The sequence below is a fragment of the Cricetulus griseus genome, chromosome X, assembly GCF_003668045.3.
Source record: "Cricetulus griseus strain 17A/GY chromosome X, alternate assembly CriGri-PICRH-1.0, whole genome shotgun sequence".
Taxonomy (NCBI): domain Eukaryota; kingdom Metazoa; phylum Chordata; class Mammalia; order Rodentia; family Cricetidae; genus Cricetulus; species Cricetulus griseus.
Genome location: NC_048604.1, coordinates 121,738,491 through 121,766,208, shown reverse-complemented (window position 1 = coordinate 121,766,208; position 27,718 = coordinate 121,738,491). Strand labels below are relative to the sequence as shown.

The 27,718-nt window shown below is 42.5% G+C and overlaps 1 protein-coding gene across 7 annotated transcripts; it reads left to right on the top strand.

The window, feature by feature from the left end:
• Positions 1-265: 265 nt before the first annotated feature.
• On the top strand, positions 266-27,233 carry Ndp (norrin cystine knot growth factor NDP). Of its 7 annotated transcripts, XM_035450014.1 has the most exons (6): positions 2,005-2,197; positions 2,780-2,889; positions 6,857-6,987; positions 7,187-7,311; positions 17,524-17,898; positions 25,984-27,233. In XM_035450014.1, the coding sequence occupies exons 5-6, from the start codon at positions 17,731-17,733 to the stop codon at positions 26,209-26,211; spliced, it is 396 nt and encodes a 131-aa protein (XP_035305905.1). In that variant the 5' UTR covers positions 2,005-2,197; positions 2,780-2,889; positions 6,857-6,987; positions 7,187-7,311; positions 17,524-17,730; the 3' UTR covers positions 26,212-27,233. The 7 variants fall into 7 exon arrangements, with proteins under 7 accessions (XP_035305908.1, XP_027289062.1, XP_027289064.1 ...); XM_027433262.2 differs by lacking the exon at positions 2,005-2,197 and having other exon boundaries at positions 2,226-2,889; XM_027433261.2 differs by lacking the exons at positions 2,005-2,197; positions 6,857-6,987; positions 7,187-7,311 and adding an exon at positions 1,267-1,396.
• Positions 27,234-27,718: the final 485 nt, after the last annotated feature.

Here is a 27,718-nt window from a genome sequence, read left to right as displayed (position 1 = left end):
ATACAACCAAAAATAGATCAAGCTGTATACCTCGCCTACCCATGGGATTTGTGTCCCCAAGGCCACCCACTTCACATTAATGGGCTCTGTTTTCCCTAACATTGGCCTGCTGCAGCCTCCAGGTTTTCCATTCCAGTGTGACCACAGAGAACAATTCCTGAATGTCTCTAAGTACTGTTCATTCTTCCTCATCCTGCCTAGTGAACCAGACTTGATCACACTGGCTTCCTCCATCTGCTCTGAGGAAGGGAGAGGAATGGCCTAACCCTTTAGGCCTGCAGTGAGGAGGTAGGTCATGTCTCCCACTTGCCTGGGGCTTAGTCATCCATTAGGTGTGTTTAGATTACGTGTAACTTCTCACTGTCCACTAAAACACCTAGAAACAAGTGGAAATCAGGAGCAGAAACAAAAGATTCAGAAACAGTCCATTGGAGCTGATTACTTTCCTAGCATGTTTGTTTTCTTCTGCTTGATCTCCAACCATGGGGTAGAGATGCCTTTGAAGTATTATACCCTGTGCAACTGAGATAGATCTTCTGTAGATGTTTCCCACTTTAAATACATATGAAACAGCAGCAAAAGAACCTCTATTCTTTTGCATAGATAGAAATTTAAAGAAAATCCTTCTCCCTCAGTAACATTTATCATGGCTAGTAAAGTAACTGCATGGCATACTGACATTTATAAAAAAACGTGCTGAAAACAGTCTCTGTTGCCAGATACCTACTGGCAGGTTTAGAAACAGGTCCCCTGGAGTCTGATGGGCAGAGGCAAAACCTCCCTTTTGAAAGGAGCAGCAGATGGTCGACTTTGCCATCCCTGACAGGGTAAAGCAGGAGGAAGCTGTGGGGCTCCATCTGGGAAAGAGCCTGTCTTCTGAGGCCAAGCAGTCAATGTGTTTGCAGTCTTTACAATTTCTGTGGTGTTCTTTCAGAAGGGCAGACTATAGAAGGCTAGAAAAGTCCATTCAGGAAGAACCACACAGTTTCAGGTTGCTTCTGAGCAGGTAGGGTAACCCTGAGAACCTCCAGGCAAAAGATGGCAAGGTGGAGCAGTAAGAACCTCCAGCAAAAGCCACTAATTGTTTCTTAGGAAAATGAAGAGGTGGGTGGCTGTCAAACTCTGATACTTGAAAATGTTGGTGATGTAAGACTTTATTCTTCCTCTGAATCTGATCCACCCAACTAAGACAGAAAGGCACTCATGACTGTTTCCAAGGCTCTTACTCAGGGACAAGTCATATCCTCTTGAAGGCTATATCCATTTTCAAGGTCCAGTTCCCATTTGCTTGTTGAGCTTTTGCTTTCAAGATATTTAGCCAAATCTCTTTTCTTCAAGGCTTTGAACTTGTCATTTATCCTTAACCCTCGGAAGTAAAACCTGTGACTGGTCCAAGGTAAACAGGGCTTTCCTGGTAGAGCAAAAGGAAAGTACTTCTTATTAAAAGGCTGAGGTGAAGCTGAACAAATTTCTATGAAGTTAGTAAAACATCAGTGACTGTTTGAAGTAGAGGTTCTGGGGGGGGATCACAATTTGGTTATCAATTTATTGATGAGAAATAAATTTTCAGATATCGAAAAATATGATGGTTTGGACATCAGCAGTTGGCTGGTTAGAGCTCTCAAGAGAAATTTTTCTTAAGGTTTATGATATATTTACATTTTAATAAGATATCTTAGAGTTTGTTCCATTTCCTTGGTTTGAGTGTTCATCAGTATTAATAAAATAAATTATTCTGGGTCTGACATTAAAACAATTATAAATGGTTCTTTTTATATTGTTCTCAGTTTTCCAAAATTGCTGATAATTTTGTCTTTAAGCATTTTAAGAGCCAGGTTTATGAAATGTTTCCCCTTTTTGGTTCCAAAGCTCATAATGGCATTTTTCAGCAGCAGGTGCTTAACCCACCCCCCCACACACACCGTTTATCTTTGTCACTTTTCTGCTAAATGTGACGTGGTGGGTTGGTCTTACCTGTTAGTCACACCCTCACATGTCTCAAGGAGTCATGGACCAAACGCTTTGCCCTTTGTTTCTAAATCTATTACAAAGTTTTGTTCTAAATGATGTCAGCGAAGGCACTTATTAAAGTGCCACTGAGAACCGAATCGCATTTATGCTGCTAAAAATCATTTAATGGATGAACAACTTGGGAAAAAAGAACTCTCACCACCCACGCACATCGTGCTAAAACAGGGTAGCGTTTTTTGCACTTGCTTTCCTGCTCAGCCTGAGAAAGATTGCTGATGTCCATCTTTCCCTCCCTTAGCATTTCAGCTTCGTCCTGGCCAGCTGCTGAATCCTTAAGCAGAATGCCTGCCTGTCTTTGTAGTTCCAAAACCATGTGTCTCTATTGCCAACTGCACATCTTTATGGCAGCCACATGCTTGCAAAAGAATTAAATGCAGAATATTCATTTGGCCTTTTATTATTGTAAAAATACAAAAACAAAATGGGGAGAGAGGGAAAGAAAACTTCCGTGTTCTATGCTGTTGTTCTCATCATAAGATGCTCCATGGAAAGGAGCCCGAGCGGTGGGCAGAGGCTGTGAGTCCCCGATAACGAGAGCGCCTAACATTTCCGTGGTATTCCCATTTGCTAGCGCGCTGCTGTGGCCACACGCCTGATTGATATATGCCTGCAATGGCACTTTTCCATTTGACACTCTCCCTCTCTCTCCCTCTCCCTCTCTCTCTCCCTCTCTCTCCCTCTCTCTCTCTCTCTCTCCCTGGGTCGCTTAAACAACAGTCCTAACTTTTGTGTGTTGCAAATATAAAAGGCAAGCCATGTGACAGAGGGACAGAAGAACAAAAGCATTTGGAAGTAACAGGACCTCTTTCTAGCTCTCAGAAAAGTCTGAGAAGAAAGGAGCCCTGCGTTTCCCCCAAGGTAAGCAGGAAAACAAGCGCTGCCGGCTTGCCTAGGAAATTACTTCTTTCCAAACTCAGCCTTTCATCCTTCTTGCAGACAAAGAGACAACCTTTAAATACCACTTAAATTTGCATCCCTTTAATTTGCATTAAGCTGTAGCTTGCTAGCCTTGTGGGGTTTTTGTTTGTTTGTTTGTTTGTTTGTTTTAAATGAACGGGTCTTTGAAGTCTGTGACAGAGCAGGAAGTGCCCCAGAGAAGCTGGAAAATATCTTTGAGATTGATTTCTTTTCAAACTCTGCGTAGTTAGATGTAACTTTTAAATGGTTCTTCTATGTGACACCATGAAGGGGGATAGAGAAGCAGCAGTTGCCGACTCGCATTTGTGGAGTCCCGTATGTTCCCACCGCCTTCATCCCACTTACAATGGGGGCACTATTAATGCAGGCGAGTCTGCGAGGTTAAACGTGCACTGTTTACTTTTATTACTCCTTATGTATGCGGCTGATCTCCTGCCAGGGAGTGCCGGAGTGCTCAGAATGACTTCAAACAATAGGCAACATTTATGCCTAGCTTTCAGTGTCACACTGCTCCTTTGCACTCTTCTCCCATCGCGCGTTGGGACTTTGCTTCCATGGATACATTCAAGAGTGTCGGGAGAGATGAGGATGAGTTTGCTGTATGATTTTGATTGGGTGAAAAGTCTGAGGAAATGCATGCTGTTTGCCTTGGCCTTATTGCAAGGGGTTATTTTTAGTAGTCGGTTTGTCCCTGCAGCACGACCAAGGATCCAATGTCCAAGAAGTGACCAGGAAAGGATGCTCCTGACAGCACAGGGACCAGGACCTGAAGGAATGACACCCACAGACACCTGAGGAATATTCAGAGGGTTTTTCCAATTCCTGAATGCAAGTTCTCTCATTAAATGAACAATTGAGCTGTAGGAGGCCCCGGGCATAACTCTCTTGAGGGACGGGAAGTTTGATTGTGTACAGAATGTTAATGACTCAGAAAGCACAGTAACTGAGGCTCATTGTAATGGACAAGCCCAGATAAGCCTCTGTGAAAGAGCACCCTTCCTCTCTCTCTCTCTCTCTCTCTCTCTCTCTCTCTCTCTCTCTCTCTCTTTTGTATGTGTGTGTGTGTGTGTGTGTGTGTGTGTGTGTGTGTCTCCCTCCCTCTCTCCTTCCTCCCTGACTACCTTTCCCCCTGAGATTCAAGTGTGAAGAGCGATCTATTTGGCCAGATGAGTTATATTTTGTAACTGTCATTCCTAGCACACATGGTTGGTGTAGAGTAAGCTTCTCTCCAGTTCTAATATTAGTGGGTTTTAATTACGAGATACAACATGGCAAATAGCTTCAACACAATATTAGCTACCGGGTGCATGTGGAACACAGAGATGCTGCAAATGCTCTGGTGGCTGTGGGTGTCAGCTAACTGCATCAAGAACTGTAGGCAGTCTCAAAATGGCATTTAAACTTTATGCAAATATCTGCTCACTTTTTTTTTCATTCATTTTATTCCTGAAAGTGAACTTTGAGGGTTCTGTTGGCCGCCTTTCATTGTGGAACAGGGAGCACAATTTATGAGGATCCCCCCTCCCTGATTTTCACAAATAACTAACCTGAGGAGCATTGTTGTATAAAAATCAGACATTTAGAGGAGTGAATTCGTAACTGCTTCACTAATCAAGAAAGGTGGTAAAAAATTATATGGATTGGATTATTGTAATATTTTATGACAATTAAAAAAAACTACTGCTGTTATCAAAGCATTTAAGTGACTGAAAGCAATTTTCTCAACTGTTATTCAGACCATTATATGAGAGTGTTTAAACACAAATGCAACGCCATGCATCATTTCTTTTAAAATACATTTGGTTCAGGTAATGGGAGAAGTGGCTAAGGCCTTCTTATTATTGCTGTGTATCAAACAGCTGACACCCACAGATGGAAATATGCCTGTGGAGTTCTCAATCTTAATTTGAGTTCCAATGGCACTGTCAAGGGAAAAATAAATCATTTTTCAATACATTTAACAATTTCCAACTCATTTATTTTCCTGGGCCTTTAAAAAATGACTTTCTCAGAATTATAAGCACCAATGGTGGCCAGAGACTGTTACTGTCTTGAGAACTCACAATTTCAGTACCATTGTTCTTCCTGGGTAATAATTCATCCCATCTTCTTTTTGCACACATTTATTAAGCATTTGCAGTGGGTACAAAGGTGAATGGGACGTTATCCCACACTTTTATTTTTGTTCTGTGTGCTCTTTCCTATATTGAATCTGGGAAAAGAAACAGCTTTGCCAATGAGTAATTGGATAAGAACTTCCTGCTTATTTGGAACCATGTCATATAGACGCTAGTGTTCTAGATTACTTGAAATACTTATCAACAGGTTTTCTATTTATAATGACGGGTTCTCCTCCCCTTTGCCTGTTTGGACAGCTAATATGATCAGATTTTTCTCAGGGTGGGGATAGTAGCAGTCTGGAAAAAGAGTAGCATGTCCTTCCTCAGTTCTGTTGAGCACTCTCTGGAAGGGAACTGTATGCTATCTCTATCAGGAGATGGGAGTGAGTCACCTCCCCAGCAGCTGACATCAGGCCTACTTGATGAATCACTGTATTGGAAACACGCAGAGAGTAAGATGCCATCACTCCCTCCCATCACTTACTTGTCCCATTCCCTAGACTGAGGAAATCAGTGACCTCTGGGCTTGGCCTAAATTTAAGAGGGCCCTGGGATAAGTGGCTGGAAGCTGTTCCCCAAATGTAGGTCTCAGTCAGAGCCACACACAGTGCTGCTTTCAAATAAGCCACAGTGTTTCATCCTTGGGGGATGTTTAGGTTCCTTGGGAGAAATTCTGAAGACAGCATCAACAGTGTCCTTGATTTTGGTGCACATTAGCAGAAAGTGTTGGATTACCTCTGACCCTCTGGGGTGCCTAGGAAAGCCACATCTTCTTGGCCATTGGCCTTTGTGCCCATGTTCATCTCTTTTCATGACTGACCGTTAATGACGTTCCTGCCAGGGCAGCAGGGACAGAGGGGATGGAGAGGCAGGTGGAAGAATAATGAAAGGGAAGAAGGGCCATGGGAGGGTGGGTGAGCTCCAGGGCCCAAATTGCTGTGGCTCATCCTGGTTGTGATCAGCTGTCATTTCCTCTTCGTGTATGACACTGTGGAACATATTAAAATTTCTCTGGGATGGTATGTTTGGAATTCCTCTGATGCCCCACCTCACCAACTTACCCGGACAATAAAAGCGAGGTTGTAAGCCATTGAACAGCTGGCTGGCTATATATTTCCCCTCTTTCTTTCCCATAATCTAATACAGAAAAGAATCCTGTTAGACTGGCACTGCCATGTCTGGGTACTTGTTTCCCCTCAAGCGCTTCCTGCACTACCTCCTCCTGCACACCGCAGAATCTTCCTGGGTGGCAAGTGGCTTCTTTTCTTTTGTTCACCACGGATGGATCTCGGTCTGCCCCCTTTTTCCCTATGCCTGATCTCCTTCCATTGTGAGCTGCCGTTTGCTCAGTCTGTTTTCCAGACAGCCTGGGTCTTGTTCCACTGGGGAGAACAGCCCATGAGGTCTCCTCATCTCCATAGTATTCCCAGGATGTCATTCTTGGCACAGGTTCTGCTGGGCTGATAGGATATGGGGGCTTTTTGTAGCCCTGAGCCTGAACCCACTCACAGAGAGGAGCAGCCACGTGGCTCTCCAAGAGTAGGGCTGGAGTGACCCGGGTTGGCAGAGACAAGCATACCATCACAGTGACCCGGACATCTCTGGCGAAGGCCTGGGGGTGGGAGTGCTATGGGAATGCCTGGATGCACTTCGGCCCACATTAAGAGAAATGTGGTTATACTGTTTCAGACTGAGAGACAAGTGACTTGGAACAAAGATCCCTGGATCTTTTAGGCCCTGCCCTGCTCCCGGGTTCCTCAAGTTTCTCTACTGTCTCTCCTCCTCAGACAGAAAGAAGGACAAACAGGACTTTCAATTTGGCCAGCATAGGCTTGATGCCTTGTCAAAACCATTGCCCAGAGGGAGAACTGAGAAATCCCTCCTGAGTTGAGTGCACTGAAAATGTGAGAGGATTGAGGTGAGAAAGGATTTCTTCCTTCCTTCCTTCCTTCCTTCCTTCCTTCCTTCCTTCCTTCCTTCCTTCCTTCCTTCCTTCCTTCTTTCCTGCCTGCCTGCCTGCCTGCCTGCCTGCCTCCCTCCCTCCCTTCCTCCCTCCTTATCTTCTTTCACCCCTTCTCTCACAAGTCCCCTGTTTCTTTCCTTTCTCTTTTCCTCAGAAGAGCAGTTTGATTCAAGAGTTTCAAGCAGAAGGTACTGGACTGTTCAATTAGAGATTCCCATTTAAGACCTGAATTGTGCAACATGACCAAAACGATGCTGCTAATGTATGTGGGAGCAAGAGGTAAAGAGAAATCCACAAGGTGGTTTCCTATTCTTTTGCATTTCCTGGGAGCTTCAGATATCTTTTCCCAATTAACTAAAACTTCATTAAAAGACTCAAAGGGAAAAACTAACATAGTTGCATTAAAATGAGCCTTCTCCTGTTAGCTTGACAAGGAGAGAGAGGGAGAGAGAGAGAGAGAGAGAGAGAGAGAGAGAGAGAGAGAGAGAGCCATCTACCCTTCACTGCCAGTTCTTGGGTTTTAATATGAATTATTCCATACAAGTCCCTAGGCTAGAGGATCTATTTAAAGAAGCCTGGCAGCATGAAGAGAGAGGGTAAAAATACAACCACTCTTTTGTCCTATCAAAGGTTTTCTTTGGGAGGACATTAAGAGCATTTCTGTTTTCCTGTCTGCCCCTGCCAGTGGCAGCATTCCAGCTGGTAGTACCCACTCCTCACCCATCAGGTCAACAACCATGAACTTTTCTGATTCCAGGAGAAAGCAAAGGCCGAGGAATTCTTTAGAAAGTCCCATGTGTGGGCAATGTGCAGGGTAGGCTGGGGCTGAAATGAGTGCATGCTGGCTAGGCTATACAGGTTGTCTGGTGACATTCACTCCCCGCCCCCACACGTTTTCAGTCTTTGAGGAAGATTGTGCCATTGCACCGGTGGCATTGTCTGCCCTCACATTTTCAAAGCTGCCTCTCATGTCTCTGGCAATACTTTGCTTGGTGCCATTCACTCGGTCTCCTTCATCAGAGTCTCTGTGAGCCTAGTACTTAGGTGTATATTACTAAGTATCCCATTCCCTGGAGCATTTTTAGCTGTTAGACCTAGCTGCCTAGAAGTTTACAATCTGGAACAATCACTTTCCTGTTAGAAAGAGTGCTGACTCAGAAGATTCAAAGAATGGGTTGTTCAGTTGGCCAGGCATCCTGAGTACTTACAATCAGGACTTGATCCAATTGAGGCCCATTTCATCCTCGTGTCAAAATCTGGACACGAGTGCTGACTGGTAGCGTGGTATAAGATTTGCTTTTTTCCACAAAAGCTAAGACTTATTCAGACAATTTGCTCTATTCCAGGGGCTGGCTGTCTCCCAACTTTTTCTTTTAAGCCATGATCCAATCGATTGCAGTATCCCTTAAAAATGAGAGGGCAACAGGTTAACACCAACAGTGGACCAACTGTCAGAAAATGCTAAGGAGTTATCCTTCTTTCGTACCATAAAGCTACACTAGGCTGAAACCTGGGGTCTCTTTCAGTCCTTTCATTCAAGGGTAATAACAATAAGAAGCAACAAAAAAGTATAAAAGATTGTTTTTGATGTTAAACTTGACCACTGCCCTTTCAGAGATTTATTTATTTATTTATTTATTTATTTATTTATTTATTTATCAAATAGCTCAGTTTCAGAAAGGGAAAGTTTCGTTTCTCCCACTCCCCTAGAAATGGGTTTGAAATTGCCTTCCTTCCTTATTTGAAAAGTGGTCAAGCCTCAGGTTAAAAAAAAAATTCCCAAGCTCATCTTTAGGTAAAACTGTAGGTACCCACATTCCTGACAGGGACATGATGAATCAAAGAAACCAAATACTTAATCAATTTCCACCAAATCCTTAATCAATTTCCAATTTATCTTTAAAACTCGAGGATACATAAGGACTTGATATCTGTGATCTCTTTCCCAACCTCAGTTCTGAAAATGGGCTCCTTTTGAAAATTTAAGTGTTTCTTTCGAGATTTGGGGTCCAACGGCAGTGGAGTGGAATTGTGACAGGAAAACTGGTAGTGTTGAATCAAAAAAAGAAACAAAAAGAAAACCCATAGCCCAACAACTGCAGGGTGATTAGCAGCACAGTGGTCCCTTCTTTTCAGGTGCTTGTGCTAACTAGCCTTGACCCTTTTCCTGCAGGAATGTATCCATGGGGGTTCTGATTTGAATTCCAGATTCAGTCCCATCATAGAGCAGAAAAGGCAAATTGCATGAGCAATAGAAGGGTTGAGCTGCTCATATTGTTGAGGGCCCACTCCGTACTGAGGACCCTCCAGCTGTTAGGTGAGATCACTGTCCACCATTCCAGAACGTGGTTTCCGGGAAATGCAGCTTTAGAAACACTCTACTAGACACTTTGAAGAAAAGCCAAGACACTCATTTGGCTTCAGGGTGAAAAGGAGCCAGGACTGAGTTAGGACTGATCATCTCTCTTCTCCTAAGACCTCATCAGAGCCAGCAGTCAAAGAAGGGCAAACATTGCATTCTATCAGTACGTGGGTCCCAGAACACTTCATTTTTTCTACAGGAAGGGTGCATCTGTAGCAAGACTATGTCCTCTGGGTTGGGTTTCTGGAATTCTGCATCTTAGTAAGGAGAGCAGTAGCTTGGATCTCACTACTCGCTTGTATTCTGGCTTGGATCTCACTTCTTTAGGAGGAAATAGGTAGCATAAAGTGAAACCTTCCATTCTTGAAATCATGCTATTTGAAAAAATTGAAAAAGCTGTGGCAGATTTGGGGCATCCAGAATAATTTTCCCTTTTCTTCTGTTACTGCTGAAGAGTTTACTCTGCATTTTGTTGTTTCTTTTAGTTTTTTGCGGGGGGGGGGTGTTTCTTTTTAAGGCAGGATATCATGTAGCCCAGGATGGCCTATAACTCACTATGTAGCTGAGGATGATTTCAACTTCTCATCCTTCTACCCACTCCTCCTGAGGGCTGGACCCCAGATGTGCGCCACCATGCCCAGTTTATATTGTCCCCAGGACTTAAAAATACTACCAATTGAGCTGTATACCCAGACCAACCCCACTCTGCTTATTCTTATTCCTTGTGGATGAAAGGACAAGACAGAACTCAGAGTTCAGGGCCAATGGTGATTTGTGGCACCATAGAAAGGCTACTGTTGAGCATTTTTTGACAGCTCATCACCATATCAGTCACACTACATAGTCTGCTGTCGAGATTTGCAGAAATAATCCAAACCCCAAGAGAAAAAGATTTCAAGAGTGCTTCCCAATACTCTGGTCATCATTTCCAATTTGTGGGGAATTTATAGTCTAGAAGTCAATTAGTTACATCAGCTTCTAAGAACTGTGAGTTAGTCTCTTCATGGAAACTAGAGAAGTTTACAAATGTCTAGGACAGGATCCCACAGCCATATTCAGTAGTCAATTCTTTTAAACTCAAGTCCCAGCCCGGGACTTCAAGATTGTCCTTCCCTTAGGACAGAGGTTCTGCAGATACCTTACCAAAAAGGGGGACTTATTCTTCATCCCAAAGATCTTATTAATTCACAGCTTCAGGATGATTTTGCAGACCCAACCTTCTTTTCTTTCCTCTCCTGGGCCATGCACATGGCCCATTAGGCATTTAGTAGCAGAGGCTGCAGCCCAGTGTGGAACCACAGGCCATTCTAAGAACAGAACTGGCAGGTAGAATTCAGTCTATATCGTTGCCATCATCACATGGAAGAAGTTTAATTCTAGTGTGTGTGACTGCCTTTGACTGCTCTCTTCTCCTGATAGATGTGTTGGGTGACACTGGATCAAAATAACATACATTTTAAGAGATTGTTAAGAAAGACAGAAACTCGTTAACTACACTCACCAAGCGCTTCTTGTTATTAACAAGATATGAGCTTGAGTTGGGTGGTGGTGGGGCACCTTTAATGCCAGCACTCAGGACGCAGAGGCAGGCAGACCTCTGTGAGTTCGAGACCAGCCTGGTCTACTAGAGTTACTTCCAGGACAGCCTCCAAAGGCACAGAGAAGCCCTATCTCAAAAAAAAGATATGAGCTTGGTGTAGTGGTGCACACCTTTAATTTCAGCAGTGTGGGTGCTGGGTAAGGTGGCTCATCCAAGAATTCAATGTCGGCTTAGTCTACACAATGAATTTCAGGCTATCTGGGGCTACATAGCAAGACACTGTCTAAAAAAAGGCAAAACAAAAGCAAATAAAACAAAGATATTAATAATTTATGAACTACATTTAGCAATCACAAGCACCAAATCAATTGAATATTGGAGGCTATTTTTACTTCAGGCCACCCAAATGGCCTCATGGAAGAGAACATTCTAATAGCTTGGCCTCCTGATGGCTGGGGCACTTCATTAGAGTGTTCTTGGAATCTTGAGTGATCATTAACTCCTTGAAGAAGAAAGGAAGTCTTGCTATAAGATTTCTTGGGGGAGTATCTAGTCCCAGAGCAGTGCTGTACAGTCTGAGAAGCTTGGGAAAAGACAGATATGATTAAAAGTGGGCAAAGCTGTGAACGACTACAACCAACTAATTTATTTTATATAGAAAGAAACTGAGTCCTAGAGAAAACAAATGGCTCAATAAAGCTCTCATACTCAATCAAGGGAAGGTGTGATACAACTTAAGAATAATCAGATCAGCCTTCCTTCTCCTGGATCAGACAACAGCAAAATGTTCTGTAGGTTTCAGAGTGCAATGAAATAGTTACTCATTATTTCAGACAAATGAATGCATATTCACTAATAACACTAATAACATGGGTTAGCAAAGGTCTGGGGGAAGGAAGCATGGTGTCTCAGGTAAGTGGGAGACTGAACAACAATGAAAGCTTTCTTTCCTCATAACTGTCTCAAAGGTCAGGAGTTTTACATACAGTCAAGCTCAAGGTCAAGTCCTCCCACTGTAGTTCCTCCCCAGACAGTGAAACTATTGAAGCCAAAGACACACACACACACACACACACACACACACACACACACACACACACACACACACACACACACACGCAGTCAGGGCCCACTTGACAGTTAACTCATTGTTGTTCCCCACCAAGTTATATCTATTCTCAGGTCTTTGTTGGAGCACCCTTATCTACAGGAGCTATGATATATTGCTTCTTCCCTGGTTCTATTCCTCCTCAAATTTTGTTATCCCTTCCCTCTTCTTCTTCTACCACTTCTTCACCTTATACACTTACTTGCTGCTGTGGAGTTCTACCATAGATGGCTAGTCACACAGTGGGAAAAACACAGTGTCTCATCATAGAATGGAAGACTATTACTTAACTGCAAAGATATTTTCTTCTTTCACCTAAGATACCACTATGGAGGTGGCCACTGCCTCCCACTATAGAACAGACACCCTGAGATGAAAGGAGCAAGAGCCACGCTCTTGGCCAGTTGACCTTTGAGATTCCCCAGGAACTTTGCATCTTTTCCATCAAGTACCACATCTTAGGCTTGGCTTCTTGGATGCTACTCATGTGCTGCCAGATAGAAATGATCTTAAACCAGTCACTGAGTGCAGGAGATGCTTTTTACAATCCAACATGCTGTTTACAGTCTATAAATTGTCTTGGGAAGAGGCATCTGAGTTATTCTCCAAGGCATCTTGTTGACTAGATCCCACTGGAATACTTTGGGTTCCCAGGAGGGGTCTACTGAGCACTTTGTACTCTGAATGAGACCCAGAATTTCTTGTTTTTCAAATCCTTGTATGAAGTATTATCTAGTAGCAAGAGTTTTTCCATCCTTACAGCTTTAATACCCCTCTATTTTTATAATCTCTATGCTTCTATGTACTGCAGTCTTTGCCTTATTCTTGACTCAGAAGATGTTTTTTTTTTTTTTTTAATTACAACAAATATCTTGGAGTAGTGTTGCACACCTTTAATCCCAGCACTTGGGAGGCAGACACAGGTGGATCTTTGTGAGCTCAATTCCAGCCTGGCCTACAGAAAGAGTTCCAGGACACACAGAGACAGGAGGATGTCTGTGAATTCAAGGCCAGCATGGTCTACAGAGAGAGTTCCAGGACAACCAGGGCTACATATAGAGACCCAGTCTCAAAAAAACAAAACAAGAATACAATAAATAATAAATATTTCTGTGTGATACACAGAGTCCATTTCAAAGTCATCATATTTTATTTGCTTCACTTAATCTTCTGAGATCATGTTGTGCATGCTGGATATAAATTAGTTAGCAAATGAGATGTATTAATGGGCCCCAAATTAAACAGGAAAACAACAGGCTAATACTCGTTACTTATAAATGCAGTGAATCTATTTTTCCTCTGACCTTTATCATTTTTATATATTTTTTTTGGTGTTGGGCTTTTAACCCTGGGCCTTGGCATGTGAGCCACACCCCTGACCCCTGATCTGCTAGAGTAAAAGGAGGCCCATAGTAGGTGCTCAATGAATGAATATGTACATTGAATAAATACAAGTTTATTGAAATAAACCAGGGAAAGAACACCTGCCTATTGCAGTACTGAAAACAGCTCAGGAGAGACATAGATATGGAAACACTGCCCTCCTTTGCCTTAGAAGCAGGGCGAAAATGAGGCCGTTCTTGGCATATGCCACTTGTCTTAGCCTGTTGCTGGAATCACTTGTGCAAAGCCAGTGCTTTCCTCTCTGCCAGGCAGAAGGTCAACCCAAGAGTGAGCTGATCCGTGGGCACAGTACCATCTCTAACCCAGGAGGCTGCAGTATTATTTCAATGAAGATGACAGGTGGGGGAAATCAGGGCACCAGTTGTTCTTTTCCACTGGTAGTGTTTGGAAGGTAGCTCCAAAGTCAGGCATGCTGGCCTACGTGCTTCTCCTGCTGCACTGGAGCCATGAGAACATGGGCTGACCAAATTCAGGTCTCAGAGACTGGACCAAAGCACATAGCACAAAGAGGACACGGACTCCTGAGTTCTGTTGTTCAGTTCATCAGGGCCTGGCTGGCAGAGGTCCTAAATCCTGATGATCACCATTTGGGTGTGCTACATATGGCTTAAAATAAAAAAGACAAATGAATTAATTTGGTTTCAAGAAAATGCAAGAAGAGCTATCCTAGCCTGGCAGAAAGCAAGGAATCCTCTGGTGGTGCGAATATTCTTAATTCCTCATGCTCCTCTGTGTAAGTCCCTTCTCACACTGCAGATCCCGGTCTGTCTACAACACGGCTTGACTCAGTAGTTCTCTGTTCTTGAGCTTTATTTTCATAAACTGTTCCTCAGCACAGCAGTGCTGGCTCATGCAATTTGCATAGTTAAAGCAAAAACAAAGTGTAACAGGAATCTCAGCCTGTGTTGTGATACAGGCCTGCAATTCCAGGGTGCCTTGGGATCTCAAGAGGTCTACACGATGAGAGTCTGTACCAAAAAAAACAAGCAAAAAATTGTAGAGTTGGAAAGATGACTCAGTGGTTGAGAGCACTTGTTCTTGCAGAGGACCTGGGTTCCATTCCCAGAACCCACATTGTGGCTCTCAATCATAAATAACTTCAGTTCTAAAGCATTTGATGATATCTTCTGGTCTTCTCCAACACCAGGCATGCACTTAATGCACATGTACACATGTAGGCAAAACATTCCAATTCATAAAATAAACTAAAAATAAATCTAAAAGACTACTACTACTACTACTACTACTACTACTACTACTAATAATAATAATAATAATAATAATAATAATAAGCCAAATCCCAGTGTTCTGCTGTAAAGCTCTTATCTTTGTGGCTTGAAGGTTTGATGAATTCTTTATTACCATTGCTTGCATTGTTATTTCAGAGTTAATAGAAAAACAGAACAAAAATGTCACGACCTGTATGAATGCACTGAAACCAAATATCTTAAAACTAGAGGTAAAGCAGCATTTCCTTTGTTAATTTTCTGTCATTTTTTATTTTTTCTATTTTTTGTTTTGTGTGTATGGGTGTTTTGCCTGCATGTATGTCTGTGCACTACTTGTGTGCCTGGTGCCCAAGGAGGCCAGAAGAAGGCATCAGATCCACTGAGACTGGATTTACAGAAGGTTGTGAGTCCCTGTATGGGTGCCGAAATGGAGCATGGTTCCTCTGGAAGAGCAGCTGGTGTTCTTAACCACTGAGCCATCTCTCCAGTCCTCTTTTGTTCTTTATAACTATTTTGGAATTCAGTTTATCAGCCCTGGGAAACAAACCAGTTCACAGGGCTGAGGATACATGCTTCAGGCAGTAGTGTGTGTGCTGCTCTATCATGAGGGCCCTAGTGAGTGGAGACCCCCAACACCCACATAAAAGCCCATGTCTTCACTAGTGCTCAGCATCAAGATGGCAGGTACACACATCCCTAACTCAGAAGCTAGTTCCAACTGATACCCTCCCTCAAATGAAAAATGTACATTTTCCAAAGGAGTCTCACTCAGTATATAAACCACACTTAAATGGCAGGCGCCAGCAGTAGATGACCAATGCAAAATGAACTCAATGGCATTTTTTTGAAGTGTGTTTTGACTTACAATGCTTTATCTGAGCTTTTTGTTTTGTTTTTGTTTGTTTGACCATTATGATTTCCAGCTTTGTGTTTTCATGAAATCTCTCTGTGTGTAAATGTGGGTGTCTCCTCATCTCTATGTGTTTCTTGTGATTTTTCTTTGGCTCTTTCCCCCATTTGTATGTTTTATCCTAGTCTGTTTTTTGTTTTTATTTTGCCATTATTTTTTAGATGCTCGTTTGTTTTTTAATGAGAGCAAGAAAGCACATGGTTTTGTATGGGTGGGAAGGTGGCCAAGATCTGGCAGGAGTTGGAGGACAGGAGACTGTAATATATGTATGAACAAAATCTATTTTCAGCAAGGAAAAAAAAAGTTCTTCTGCAGTCTTGTCCCCTTGAGATATTTGGGCACAGGTTGATCCACTTTAAGGAGAGGTCACCATGAGCATGTACATAAAGGAAAGTGGTGCAAGGCTATCTGAGAACAGGCTCTTCCCATCTTTGGGATTATCCTCTGCATGTCAAAGATGGTGCTATCCAAATCTATTGCTATTCGATGCTGGCATTTTAGAACAAGAGGGAACAATGTATGCTATTTCTGTCAATTCTTCTATCCTACAGGTGAGGAAATGGACTGGAAGAATCTAAGTGAGCTGTGCAAGGTGCCACAGCTGATTAATGGTTGTGCCACGACTTAGGCCAGGTGGTTCCTCTCACTATTGGTCCCTGCCCTTCCTGCAATTTATAGAACTTCCCAGAGACACGGGCTCTTAGCCTTTGCTATTGCCAGGGATGCTATGCTCTGAGATGGTCCTATTGCCCCACCCTTTTCCACTCAGAATACCCCACCCCACATTTGTAAGCTGTCTAGTTGCAGCTAAGTGCCTCTGAGGCCACACTATTACGTCGAAATGAACTGATTTATACCACCTTGAACTTCTTATTTTGATCACATCAAAACATTACCTTGCTTATTCAGACTCTTCATGAATAAGAAGTTAAAGAAATACTTGCGCTGTGAACAAAACCATCAAACTTTGACCGAAAATACCTTTGAAAGTGTTTATGAAGCTTTAGTTACTCCATTCCTTTGGTTTGGTATGCACAGTCAGGTTCTCTCAATTTCCCCACATGTTGGAAAATACTTTTGCTATTCTGTGTCTTCTGGCATAATGAAAAGCATCAGTGAAGTAATTTTAGTAGATTGCTGAACTCTGGTCCCTTGACCAGGAGGTATGGTTAAAGAACAAAGCAATTTTTAGGGAAATCAGTCCAACATAATCTCAATTTAATGGGAAGTCTCTGCTGCAATGGCCACTTTTTTCAAGTTACCCTGTGGGCTTCAGCTACAAAGGTTGTGCAGAAATGTGTGACTCTATTGGGAACTGTACAAGCACTGCCTTAGCCATGCTGGAGGCCAGTGATCATAATGTGGGTTGCAGATGCACTTGGCCACTGATACTGGGTGGCAAGGACTTAAAACAAAAACAGGATGAGCCCAGAGCCCAGCAGTGGAAAATGAGGTGGGTGGGTATAGAATGGAAAATGTACTCCCTCGGGCCATGACCTGTGTTCATTAGCACTGACCTTCCTCCTCTCTAGCCCTGTAAGCTGATGTTGATAGCAAAGCTTTGAGAGAGTCTCAATAAGCCTTCCTGCCTTGCCAACCAAGGACAAAGATGAGACCACACAATTTAGTTATGCTGTGGCCAGAACCATGTATTTTGAATCTCAACCATGGGCTCAAACTATTCTTGCTCTTAGGCACATAGACTAAAGCAATTAAAGTTAACATATGCTTCCACTCAAACATCATGTTCATTTCCAAATGGACATAAATATGTAGCATAAACACCAAGGTCAGGGGACATGAAATGGATGACAGTACAAGCTAATAAGGCTCTAGAAACCAGTGCTCTTCACCCCAAATGACATGGAAATGTTGGACTACATATCTTTTGTGTTGCACCCATATTTCTGGGGAAAATAATTTCTGCTTTCATTCTAGCTGTGCAGCAGATACTGTGGTGATCAGTTACAAGTGAAAGGAGCAAGACAAAACTCCAGCATACAAAGGACAATGACAACCAGAAAGCGACAGCCCCATCCTGCCCTGCCCTTGAGAGGAACTGGATCCTAGGAGGTGCCAGCATTTCCAATCTATTGTCCTCTGTCTCCCTCTGCTGTTCTTTTGGAGAAGTTTCCCCTCACAACAATGAGAAATCATGTACTAGCTGCATCCATTTCTATGCTCTCCCTGCTGGCCATAATGGGAGATACAGACAGCAAAACAGACAGCTCGTTCCTGATGGACTCTCAACGCTGCATGAGGCACCATTATGTTGATTCTATCAGTCACCCATTGTACAAGTGTAGCTCAAAGGTAAGATGAAGGTCACTCCCAAGTCTTTGAGAGGATACCCCTCTCCCTCATTTACAGAAGAAAAGCCATATTCCCTTGTTAGGAGATGGAGAACTGTGAGTGACCTGCAAAACTCTTAAGAGAATCTTTCTTTACAGTTTTCCCAGTATGCTTCGCATTTCAGTATCTGCAATGGCTCATCCTGGTGTTGGGGTGTCTTGTGTCCCTGACTGGGAGGTTTATGAGCAATGACGTTTCTTTTCAATACATAAAAACAGGGGCTGGGAATAGAGCTCAGTGAGTGAAGTCAGGGCCACAGTTTGGATCCCCAGCAGTCATGTAAAAGTACCTGGCATGGTGGTACACATCTCTAATCCCAAGGCTGAGGAAGCAGAGACAGGAGAACCAGTGGGGTGTGCCGGTTAGCCAATCTAGCCCAATAAAGGAGCTTCAGGTTTAGTAAGAGATTCTGTCCTTAAAAGTGAGGGAGCAATTGAGGACCAAATCCTCTATAAACCTCTGACCACCATCATCACCTTCATCCACATGCACACATGTGCAGAAACATGCACACACACACATACCACGCGCGCGCGCGCACACACACACACACACACACACACACACACACACACACACACACACGCACTCGCGAGCACTCGAGCGTAAAAGAAAAATGGGGCCTCCAAGTTACCATAATTCCTTCTACCTGCATCAACAACAAAAAGAAGGGGAAGATGTTGAATATGATTTAACAGTGGGACATTCTTGGAGGCTGTTCAAACAGTTTTCTGAACTATCCCGGAACCAGCTGTGTGGTCTAAACCTTCTACCACGTGTCACATTTATGCTAAAATGACTCGAGAACTAAGGATGACAATTCCATTTTTTAATCATTTTTATCTTGCTTGGGAGCTTTTCCTTATTGGCAGTGGGTAGAGTGCTTCTTGCACAGGTCATCTATGTCTCAGTGCTGAGGAGAGGTGTACAAAGTAATAACATGCTAAAAGACCACCTAGAGTGGCTGCCACACAGACCACCCAGAAGGGAGGCACAATGTAGGATGGAATGGATTCCAAATGAGAGTCCTCATGACTATCATTGCCCCAGTCACATGCACTAAATGTGTCCACACTTAGTAAATAAGACTTTGTTTAGCTCAACCTCAAAGGATTCTCACTTTACTCCGGACATTGAAAGAACAGCAACAACAAAACCCATTTAAACATTCTCATATGTTAGGTATTTTTAAAATTACCCACGTAATTAAGAATTTTCAAAATAATGTAAACCACTAGAATTAAGGTCATAGAAATCAGTCTCTCCACCCTCCATTTCAAAACATGTCTGGTTTTACATTTTCCATAACTTACAAGATTGTAGCCCAAGGAAAATTTCTTATTTTAGTTTGAGGGTAATGAAAATTTTAGTTAAATCAATTTCACCATTGTATTAATATTGTCCTAGGACTGTAGAAAAAGAAATAGACGTTTTTCCACTTAAGAAATTATCCTGGATCTTATTTATACTTGAGGGACAAAACTGAAGAGAAGCAATTAGACGACAAGCATACAGTTTGCTAAAATTCTCTCTTGGAAATGGAGAGTAGGAGCTGGTGGAGATGGTGGAGCTTGGGGGGGACACACTTTCGTCTGTTGGCTTCATTTCAGTACCATAGAAGCACAAAAAGCAGCAACAACCACTAAACAAACTGTGAGGAAAAGATAAGAGAAACATTTTATAACCATGATTGCTCAGAAATTGCTTCAGAATAGACAGCACTGAGATTTGGTGTTTGTTAGTTCATGGGTGATTTCTTCCTTTGTTGAACTGTCCTTTATAAACATGCTTCTTTAAGAAAAAAGAATTTGAATGTAAGAAAGTATCATTGTAATGAAAGGAAGGATTATAGAAAATAACATTCATGAAAAAAGTTGAAAGTGGGCTGGGGGTGGAATTCAATGGTAGAGCACTTGCCTAGCATGTGTGAGGTCCTAGGTTCCATCCCCAGAACCAAAAGAAAAATTGAAAATAATCTAGAATGATTGGACAAAATTATGGAATACTGTCTTAGCGTGTTAACCTAAGAAAAGAACGGTCAAAGAAGAAATGCCATTAACTCAAACTCTCAGAATTTAATCAGGACTCTTAGAAACAAGTTTTAGTTAATCATTGTTCACCTTTGTTTCTCCCAGAATGCTACAGTGAATAACAGTGTAAAATTGCGATAATAGAAGAAATGTTTGTCATTTCATGGGAACAATCTGTTTTCAAACATCCTAAATGACCCCAAATATAGCAATGGTTTTATGTAAATGCTGCTTGTAATTATTAACCTTCCTTCCTTGGCCACAAAAATATGCCTGGCAGAGTTTCAGCTACTAGACCCTTTCTGGATTAAATTTTCTTTATGTATTCAGGAAGAAAATGATTTTCATTTGGAAATATCCTATAGTTCTTAACATTTACAGACTCAGGCTGATATTCCCTCCAATGGGTCTCATCTGATGAAGTGTTTTTCCTTCAGAGACTTAGGATAGAAACATTTAGCCTATGTCTGGAAAGGAGAGAATAGGCAGATTTTATATCTCTACAAATACTTTTAAGGCCATTATTTTCTGGACACATGACCACACTTTGCCTACCAGTTAATGCTCTTGACTTAGATAAATACAGTGTGACTGGCCTCCAGAATACAAATGAAAGCTACATGTGGCCCAAGGAAAGAAAGAAAGGAAGACACTGACTCTAACACCTAACCTGTGCTGGTCACTTTAGTGTTTGTGTGTGTGTGTGTGTGTGTGTGTGTGTGTGTGTGTGTGTGTGTGTGTGTGTGTGTATGTACATAATACACATATGTGTGTGTATATACATACATACATGCATACATACATACATACATGCCAAGACACCTGCCATGTAGGTTTTATCATTTCCATGCTACAACAAAGAAAACCCACAACCCAGAAATAAAGAAAGACTAAGTTTCTGAATGCCCACATAGCCTGGGAATGGCAATCTCTTCTTTGGAGAGTTCATTTTTCCAGATCCTGGCTCCTCATATTGAAGAAATGCAAGAAGAATGTAGGAGCTATCATTTAGATTCCAGGCCTAGCTGCCTGCAGTAAGGATTCATCCCTCAAATTTTTCTTTCTAGAAAAAAGTAATAGATAAAGCAAAACAGTGTTCCTGTAGTGGAACACTCTGTCCACCATGGCCTTGAACTTGCACCCTGCCAGTGTTAGGTCACATCACCTTTATCTTAGCAATTCAGGAAAGAACTAAGACAGACTCAGGCAGAAATGACTGACCGGCTAAGAAAGACAGAGTGGCCACTGTTTAAATTATACCTGGTGACTTTGTTAGTGTGGACCCAATCATAGGATTGGGTCCACAAGGGCCTAGGTGTGGCAAGTTCATTTCCACTCTTCCCAAGAAATCACATTTCCCTGTAATTCTGTGTAAAAGCCATAAAGCAAACATGCTCAAGTTCTGCAACTAGAGGAAATGGGCTGCCAGGACACCAAGGCACCCCAGGCTGCAAGGCAGCAAGACTTGCTTTAGATCCAATTTTAGATTCACAGCTTTCCAGGAAAGCTAAATCATTGTTTGATGCCTCAGTGTCCTCCTCTGCAAATGGAGCTGTTTGTCCAAGGGCATGGACATGTATGGCCTCAGTGGTAATATTTGAAAGCAGCTAGCATAGTGCCTGCCATATAACATTTACTAAATGCTATTATGATCCTGATGATGAAGCTGCAAGCTAGACAGGTGTTTCGGCACACTTTTCTATTTCGGTCACTACTAAGACTTCAATAACTGCTGGGATCCTTGTAGCCTTAAAGGATTAGGAAAGTGAACCTCCCTATGGTTCTGTTGGATGTGGGAGGGGTGGGGAAGAGCAGAAGAGCAGAGTAAATGTAAGTCCCTGTGCTGGGTGCTAAGAGTGAGGAAAAAAACAGGAGAAGATTACTGGCTGGCTATCTTCACCAGTTGAGTGGAGGAGGTATAGGGGGGAGTTCTGACTCCTGACCAGGCTTGGATTTTCAGGAACCTGGGTTGGCAACTTGAACTGGCTCCATGGGTGTTTAAACCCCAAACTATTGAGAAGTAGGAGATGGTAGTCCAAGGTAAGGGAATAGAACCTGCTTGTAATGGTGGGGTAAACAGCAACTATCATGGGCAAGACGAGATAGCAGGTTAACAGGAAACAAGGAAGTGAGTTGAGGAGACAAGGCTTAAAAATTCCCAAAGAGAAGGTTTCTTGTGTCAAGAACTGAGCTGCAGGATTGGGAAAGAGCTTTTAGAATCCCTAGGCCATCTTCCACTGCTGCCACAGAGGTTCATAGAAACAATTATGGGCATTAGGGGTATAGACTTTCTAACACAATTGATCACTCGGGAGATGTGGCTTGATTTTTAAAATAAGAACAAATTTATACTGATGCCTACTGTGTGCAGCCATCATGAAAGTTGCTAGAGACAGAAATAAAATGAGAAGACAAATGTTTACCCCTCATAACGCTTCAGCAGGATATAGGAAAGGGAAATGTTCTGCATACAGATGTCTCTTCACATCTGTTTGATTTGTGGCCTTTGTGACAGTAACAGACAGCAAGCAGTTGCCGTGATGCGAGTTCCCATACAAATCTTTAAGTCTCATCACCCCTATGCTACTTTGTTCCTCTGGTTGTGATTTTGTTGTTGACCTCAGCCTGGCACAGACCCTTTGAATATTGACCTGGCTTCAGAGAGATGAGCTGAACAGTCCTGTCTGGATGTTGCTGATGAGGGAAGGTGTGGGGAAGTGGCATGGATGGACATTGTTTATGGCATATATAGAGAGATCACCTGGAAGAAAAACTCAGTTCAAAGCCATGGAACATATTTGGAAGGTTAAAATAGTAGAAAGGAATGTTTCTGTGCATGTTCAGTTCCCATTATAAAGGTGGCTCTGCTCTCCCTCTCTCTCTCCCTCCCTCCCTCCATTCTTCTCTGTGAGTGAGTGAGTGAGTGTGTGTGTGTTGAGAACATGAAAATCCATTCATTGTCTCAGTGTTTGGAGGAGGAGGCCTACAGACAAGATATAGGAAAGATTTCATTAGACAGAACCAAATGAAAATCACATTCCTGTGAGAGTAAAGACATACACAAAGGCAGTAGTTAACCTTGGCTTTTACTGGAGCAGAAGGATGATTAGAACAGTGCAGCTGTAAAACTGGAAGTACTTGACACCTGGGGCAGTCATGGTAGGTGCTGACTGTGCATATCTGTTCATTTTTCTTGGGAAGAAACAGTACGTGAGAAACAAGGACAAGCCCACTGGAGGCGGACCCAGGTCCTTCCATTCTAGAGATCTTGTCCTTCACTGTGGACTGGGCGTGAAGCTTGACGTGCTGAAAACTTTTTGTGAAATAACAATTAAGTTAGCTTATCTTCAAGTTGCCCTGTATTGCAGACTTGGCTACTTTATGGGCAGCAGCTAACATCCTGATCAGTTGGGGCTATCTTTGACTCACCATGCATGTTTTACTGGGATAGCCCATGCTGTGTTTGACCCTTCTGAATTATTATTATTATGGTTATTGTTATTATTATTGTTGTTGTTATTCCTGTCATTACAGGTTTGTTTTATCCACATGGCTCTTTCTCTAAAGACTTCATTTTTGAAAGTGGCTGAGTGATTGCTTCAGTCTCCAATAGATATCTGGATTAGGGGGAAGCAAATTTTACACTGTTCCAATGTGTGAAGCAGCCTTTCCCATGTACAGAGAGAAGGAACTGGGGAAGTTCTTGGACTCTCTTCTTAGGTGGGGGTAGATGCCAGAAAAGGGCAGGTGTTGCTTATCTATTTATCTATGCCTCAAACCTGTCAAACCTGTTTGGGATGATGTTTACCTTGCCTATCAGTTTGAAGAACAGACAGAATAGCATTAAAGCTTTGATAAGAATCAAAACATCTTATAGCAGCCATTTTCTCTCTGCCTTTGTGACCTTGCAAAGAAAGGAATGTTAGACCAGTCCAACTTATTCCTCCCTCAGTCCTGCTAGGTTTTTCTGCTAGTATCTCACATTTCCTTCATGTGTATGAATGAATTGCTGAAATTTCTCCCAGTATTTCCTTAGACAATGATGTTAATAATCCTTAACTATCAGCAGTTATCTTTGCCCGATTTTGGAAAGATGTGCTGGCCATTAATCATCCCTTTATCTTTGGGTGTTTAATTTTGCTCCATAGGATGATGTCAGAGATCATCTCTAGTGAGTTTTAATATTAACTGCTAATTACCAAAATACTATAAGGTCATATATCAGCAGGAATCAAGTTGCCTCGCCCTGCCTCACTCATGCCTTCCACCATTCGGATTCCAGGATCATTGAATGATGTGAGTTGCCCTTTATCTTTGAGGGCAAACTCCAGCCTTGACACACATTCAAAGCATCTTTACTTTTGTTTTAACTTTTTGGGAAAACAGAGCAAGCAAGTCTTACCTTACCTATAACACCTACCCACTGTTATAATTCAAACTAAACATGGCCAGAAGAGTTCTTGCTTATCATTTTATCTCCTTGAACACGAACTTGATGGCTTTGACCTGGGCATACCAAGATATGTGTTCAGCATCATTCCTTCTGGAACCGTGACCTCAAACCAGACTTGCTTGGGAATCTCTTCCTTATGCTCAGTGTGCTCAGGAATATGTCCACATCTGAAGTGCTTTCCAGTGTGAATACACATATGATTGCATAGGAAACCTCCTTAAGATTTATGCAAAATGTCGAGTATGTACATTTTTCTGAGGATAAATTTGATACTTTTTAAGCAGTCTTTCATTTTTAGATTTATTTATTTTTATTTTATGCGTATGTGTGTGCTTGCTTATCTGTATGTGCATCACATAGGTTCGGGTGTCTGAGAAGAGCAGGTGTGGGCCCTCCCTGGAACTGGAGTTGCAGGCTGTTGCGAACCATGTGATGTCAGTTCTGGGAACAAGTCCCAGTCCTCGGTAAGACCAGCAAGTGGTCTTAAGCACTAAATCATCTGTCCAACCCCTTAAACAGAGTCTTAATGGAGTCTGGCTATACAGAACACACAAGCTCCAACACAGCAGCCCAAACCTTTGGAAATGGAGAGGGTAAATTTGGTGTAAATGACTCTAAGATGCTGGCATAAATTGTACAAATGGCAGGCAGCTCTTTCTCAGGCCTACAAATGTACCCTGTCTCTGCTTCACTTTGTTCTTCTAAGTTTACCTAGAAGATTTCTTCCAAAGCAACAACTTAGTTTACTCCTTTTACTTCTACAGAGACTACATTCCTTCTGTTTAGCTATTTCCCACTGGACCCCTATCTCTGCTTGATCCTAGATTTCAATCAGACATGACTTTCTGCTTGGTGGTGGTGGTAGAATTGCAATACATTTGGGCAGTGGTAGACCTCCCTCCATCAGGATAAACTCGTTTTGTACTCAGATGTTTATTTGCTTTTGGTTTTGGTTTTGGAGGCAAGGTGGTTACCCAAGCTAGTTGAAGATGACCTGAAACTCCCGATCCTTCTAGCTCTACTAAGTGCTAAAATTATAGGTATATGTCACCATCCATGGTTCATATGTTCCTAGAGGTTGGACCCAGATGTGTGGGTGCACTAAGCAAGCACTCTACTACCTGAAGTATATCACCAGACCTGTTCCTGGATCTTTTTATTCACAATACAGTGGTACACCTTGTTAACCGATTCCAAGCTCTCACTTCACTTCACAGTCTCCTCAAAAGTCTTGAAGATCATGAAAACCTGGGCCCTACTAAGGGAGTTCAATTCAAAATGGTTTCAGATGGGGAAGTGTTGAACGGCTTCCTCCCAATCTCCAGGTACCAGGGATTGAACCTAGAGCCTTAGGCATGCTAAACAAGTCCTCTACCTCTGAGCCACAATATCTTAAACACATATTTTAGTTTTTCCAATAGGTTCTGATGTGTAACCAAAGACTGCAGCCACTGGTCCAACCCAGCAGAAATCGGCAGGAATTGTTGGGGTTTTTCAAAGGATATTGTGGAACCTGAGGTTTTGGCACCTGCACAGAGTAACCACCTCCCCTTATTTCTCCAGATGGTGCTCCTGGCCAGATGTGAGGGGCACTGCAGTCAGGCATCGCGTTCTGAGCCCTTGGTGTCCTTCAGCACTGTCCTCAAGCAACCTTTCCGTTCCTCCTGTCACTGCTGTCGACCTCAGACCTCCAAGCTGAAGGCTTTGCGTCTGCGCTGTTCAGGGGGCATGCGACTCACCGCCACTTACCGGTACATCCTCTCCTGTCACTGCGAGGAATGCAGCTCCTGAGGCTTGCTGTTGAGTGGCTTTCTGACTGACACAACCACAGGAGAAGTTCAACCAGACAGAGAAAGACTGGCAAGAAAAGAGTTAAGGCAGATAAAGATGGAGCGAGTCCCACAGGATTGTGCATATTCTCGTCCTAAAGACTCAATGTGCTTTCAAAAGAGAGCGACTCTGGGAACTTGGTTTCCATTCCCATCTCCTTCCGCTGAAAGAATTTCTTTTGGTTACTTTTCAGATTCAGGCATTTCCCCTGTTGGCTCCGAATGTGGTTTGGGTTTCTGACAACTCTGCATTAGTGGGAAAATGTGGGGCCCTGTACAAGAGTGTGTCAGGCTGTCCCTATTTGGTGCATATTAGGGAAAAATGTGCCCAATTCTTCAGTTGTTGTTTCACCCTGTTGTTTTGGTCTAAGATTTGCCTTTAAAGGTTACCAGTTTCAAGTTCCGGTTGCTGGTTTCAAGTTCTGGACATCAAGTCTATGGATATGTTTAGTGAGGTTTACTCACAGCTAGCAGATACTAAAATAATTAACACACGGGTTCTTTTATGTGACTGTGGAACTCCTGCAGCTATAGTTATTCATAAATGACATGGGGGCTATCAAGGTGGCATAAAGAATTTATAATCTGAAGGCCTTTGCAGGTAAATGATGCTAAACTTTGTTGAGGAAGTAGACTTTCAAACACACACACACACACACACACACACACACACACACACACACACACACACACGGATACTGCATTGACTCTGGAGAAGGCATAAATTACTAGTGGCATGGAGAATGCACCATACTCGTAACTGAGAATTAGTCAAGCAAGTAGGAATCTATTTGTGGGTGTGCAATAGCTTCAGCCATGCCTTGAGCATCATTCTCTAACATTCACCTGTCTGTGTGAGGCTTGTTGCCATAGTGGTGGCCTGGCTTACATTCTGAAAATTTCGTTCCAATATATTTTTGGTCATTGAAGCTCAAATTTTGAATTTTCCCCATGTTTTGAAATAAAAATAGAGTACCTTCGAAATTTTGGCTGTATAAGTATTGTCATTTCTTCTTTCTTCTCCTCCCCCTCCTCCCCTTCCTCCTCTCATTCCTCTCTTCTTTAATATCCTTCTGTGTTGAGGATAGAAGATCCATGTAGCTATTATTTGGACATCTCCAAGGATATGCTAGAAGTAAGGACAATGAAAGGGAAATTGAGTTCCAGAATGTATGATAGGAACTTAAAAAAATCAATATACTGTGGTGGGTGGGTTTGGCTGTTGGTCTTAAATTTTAGTACAAAATCTGTTGTGTTCTGGCTTCCTTGTTTACTGTGGTGTGAAATAGAGTTGGCATATCCCTTTCAATCTCATTTTTCTCAGAAAAGATTAAGTATCTGTAAGTCAGGTCAACAGAGACAGCAGGACAGAGTTCACAGACAACAGTTTCGGTGCCATTGAAGGTCTGTGCTCCAAACCTAATGATACTACTGTGATCTTCCTCAGCACTGTAGGAATTGTGACATTG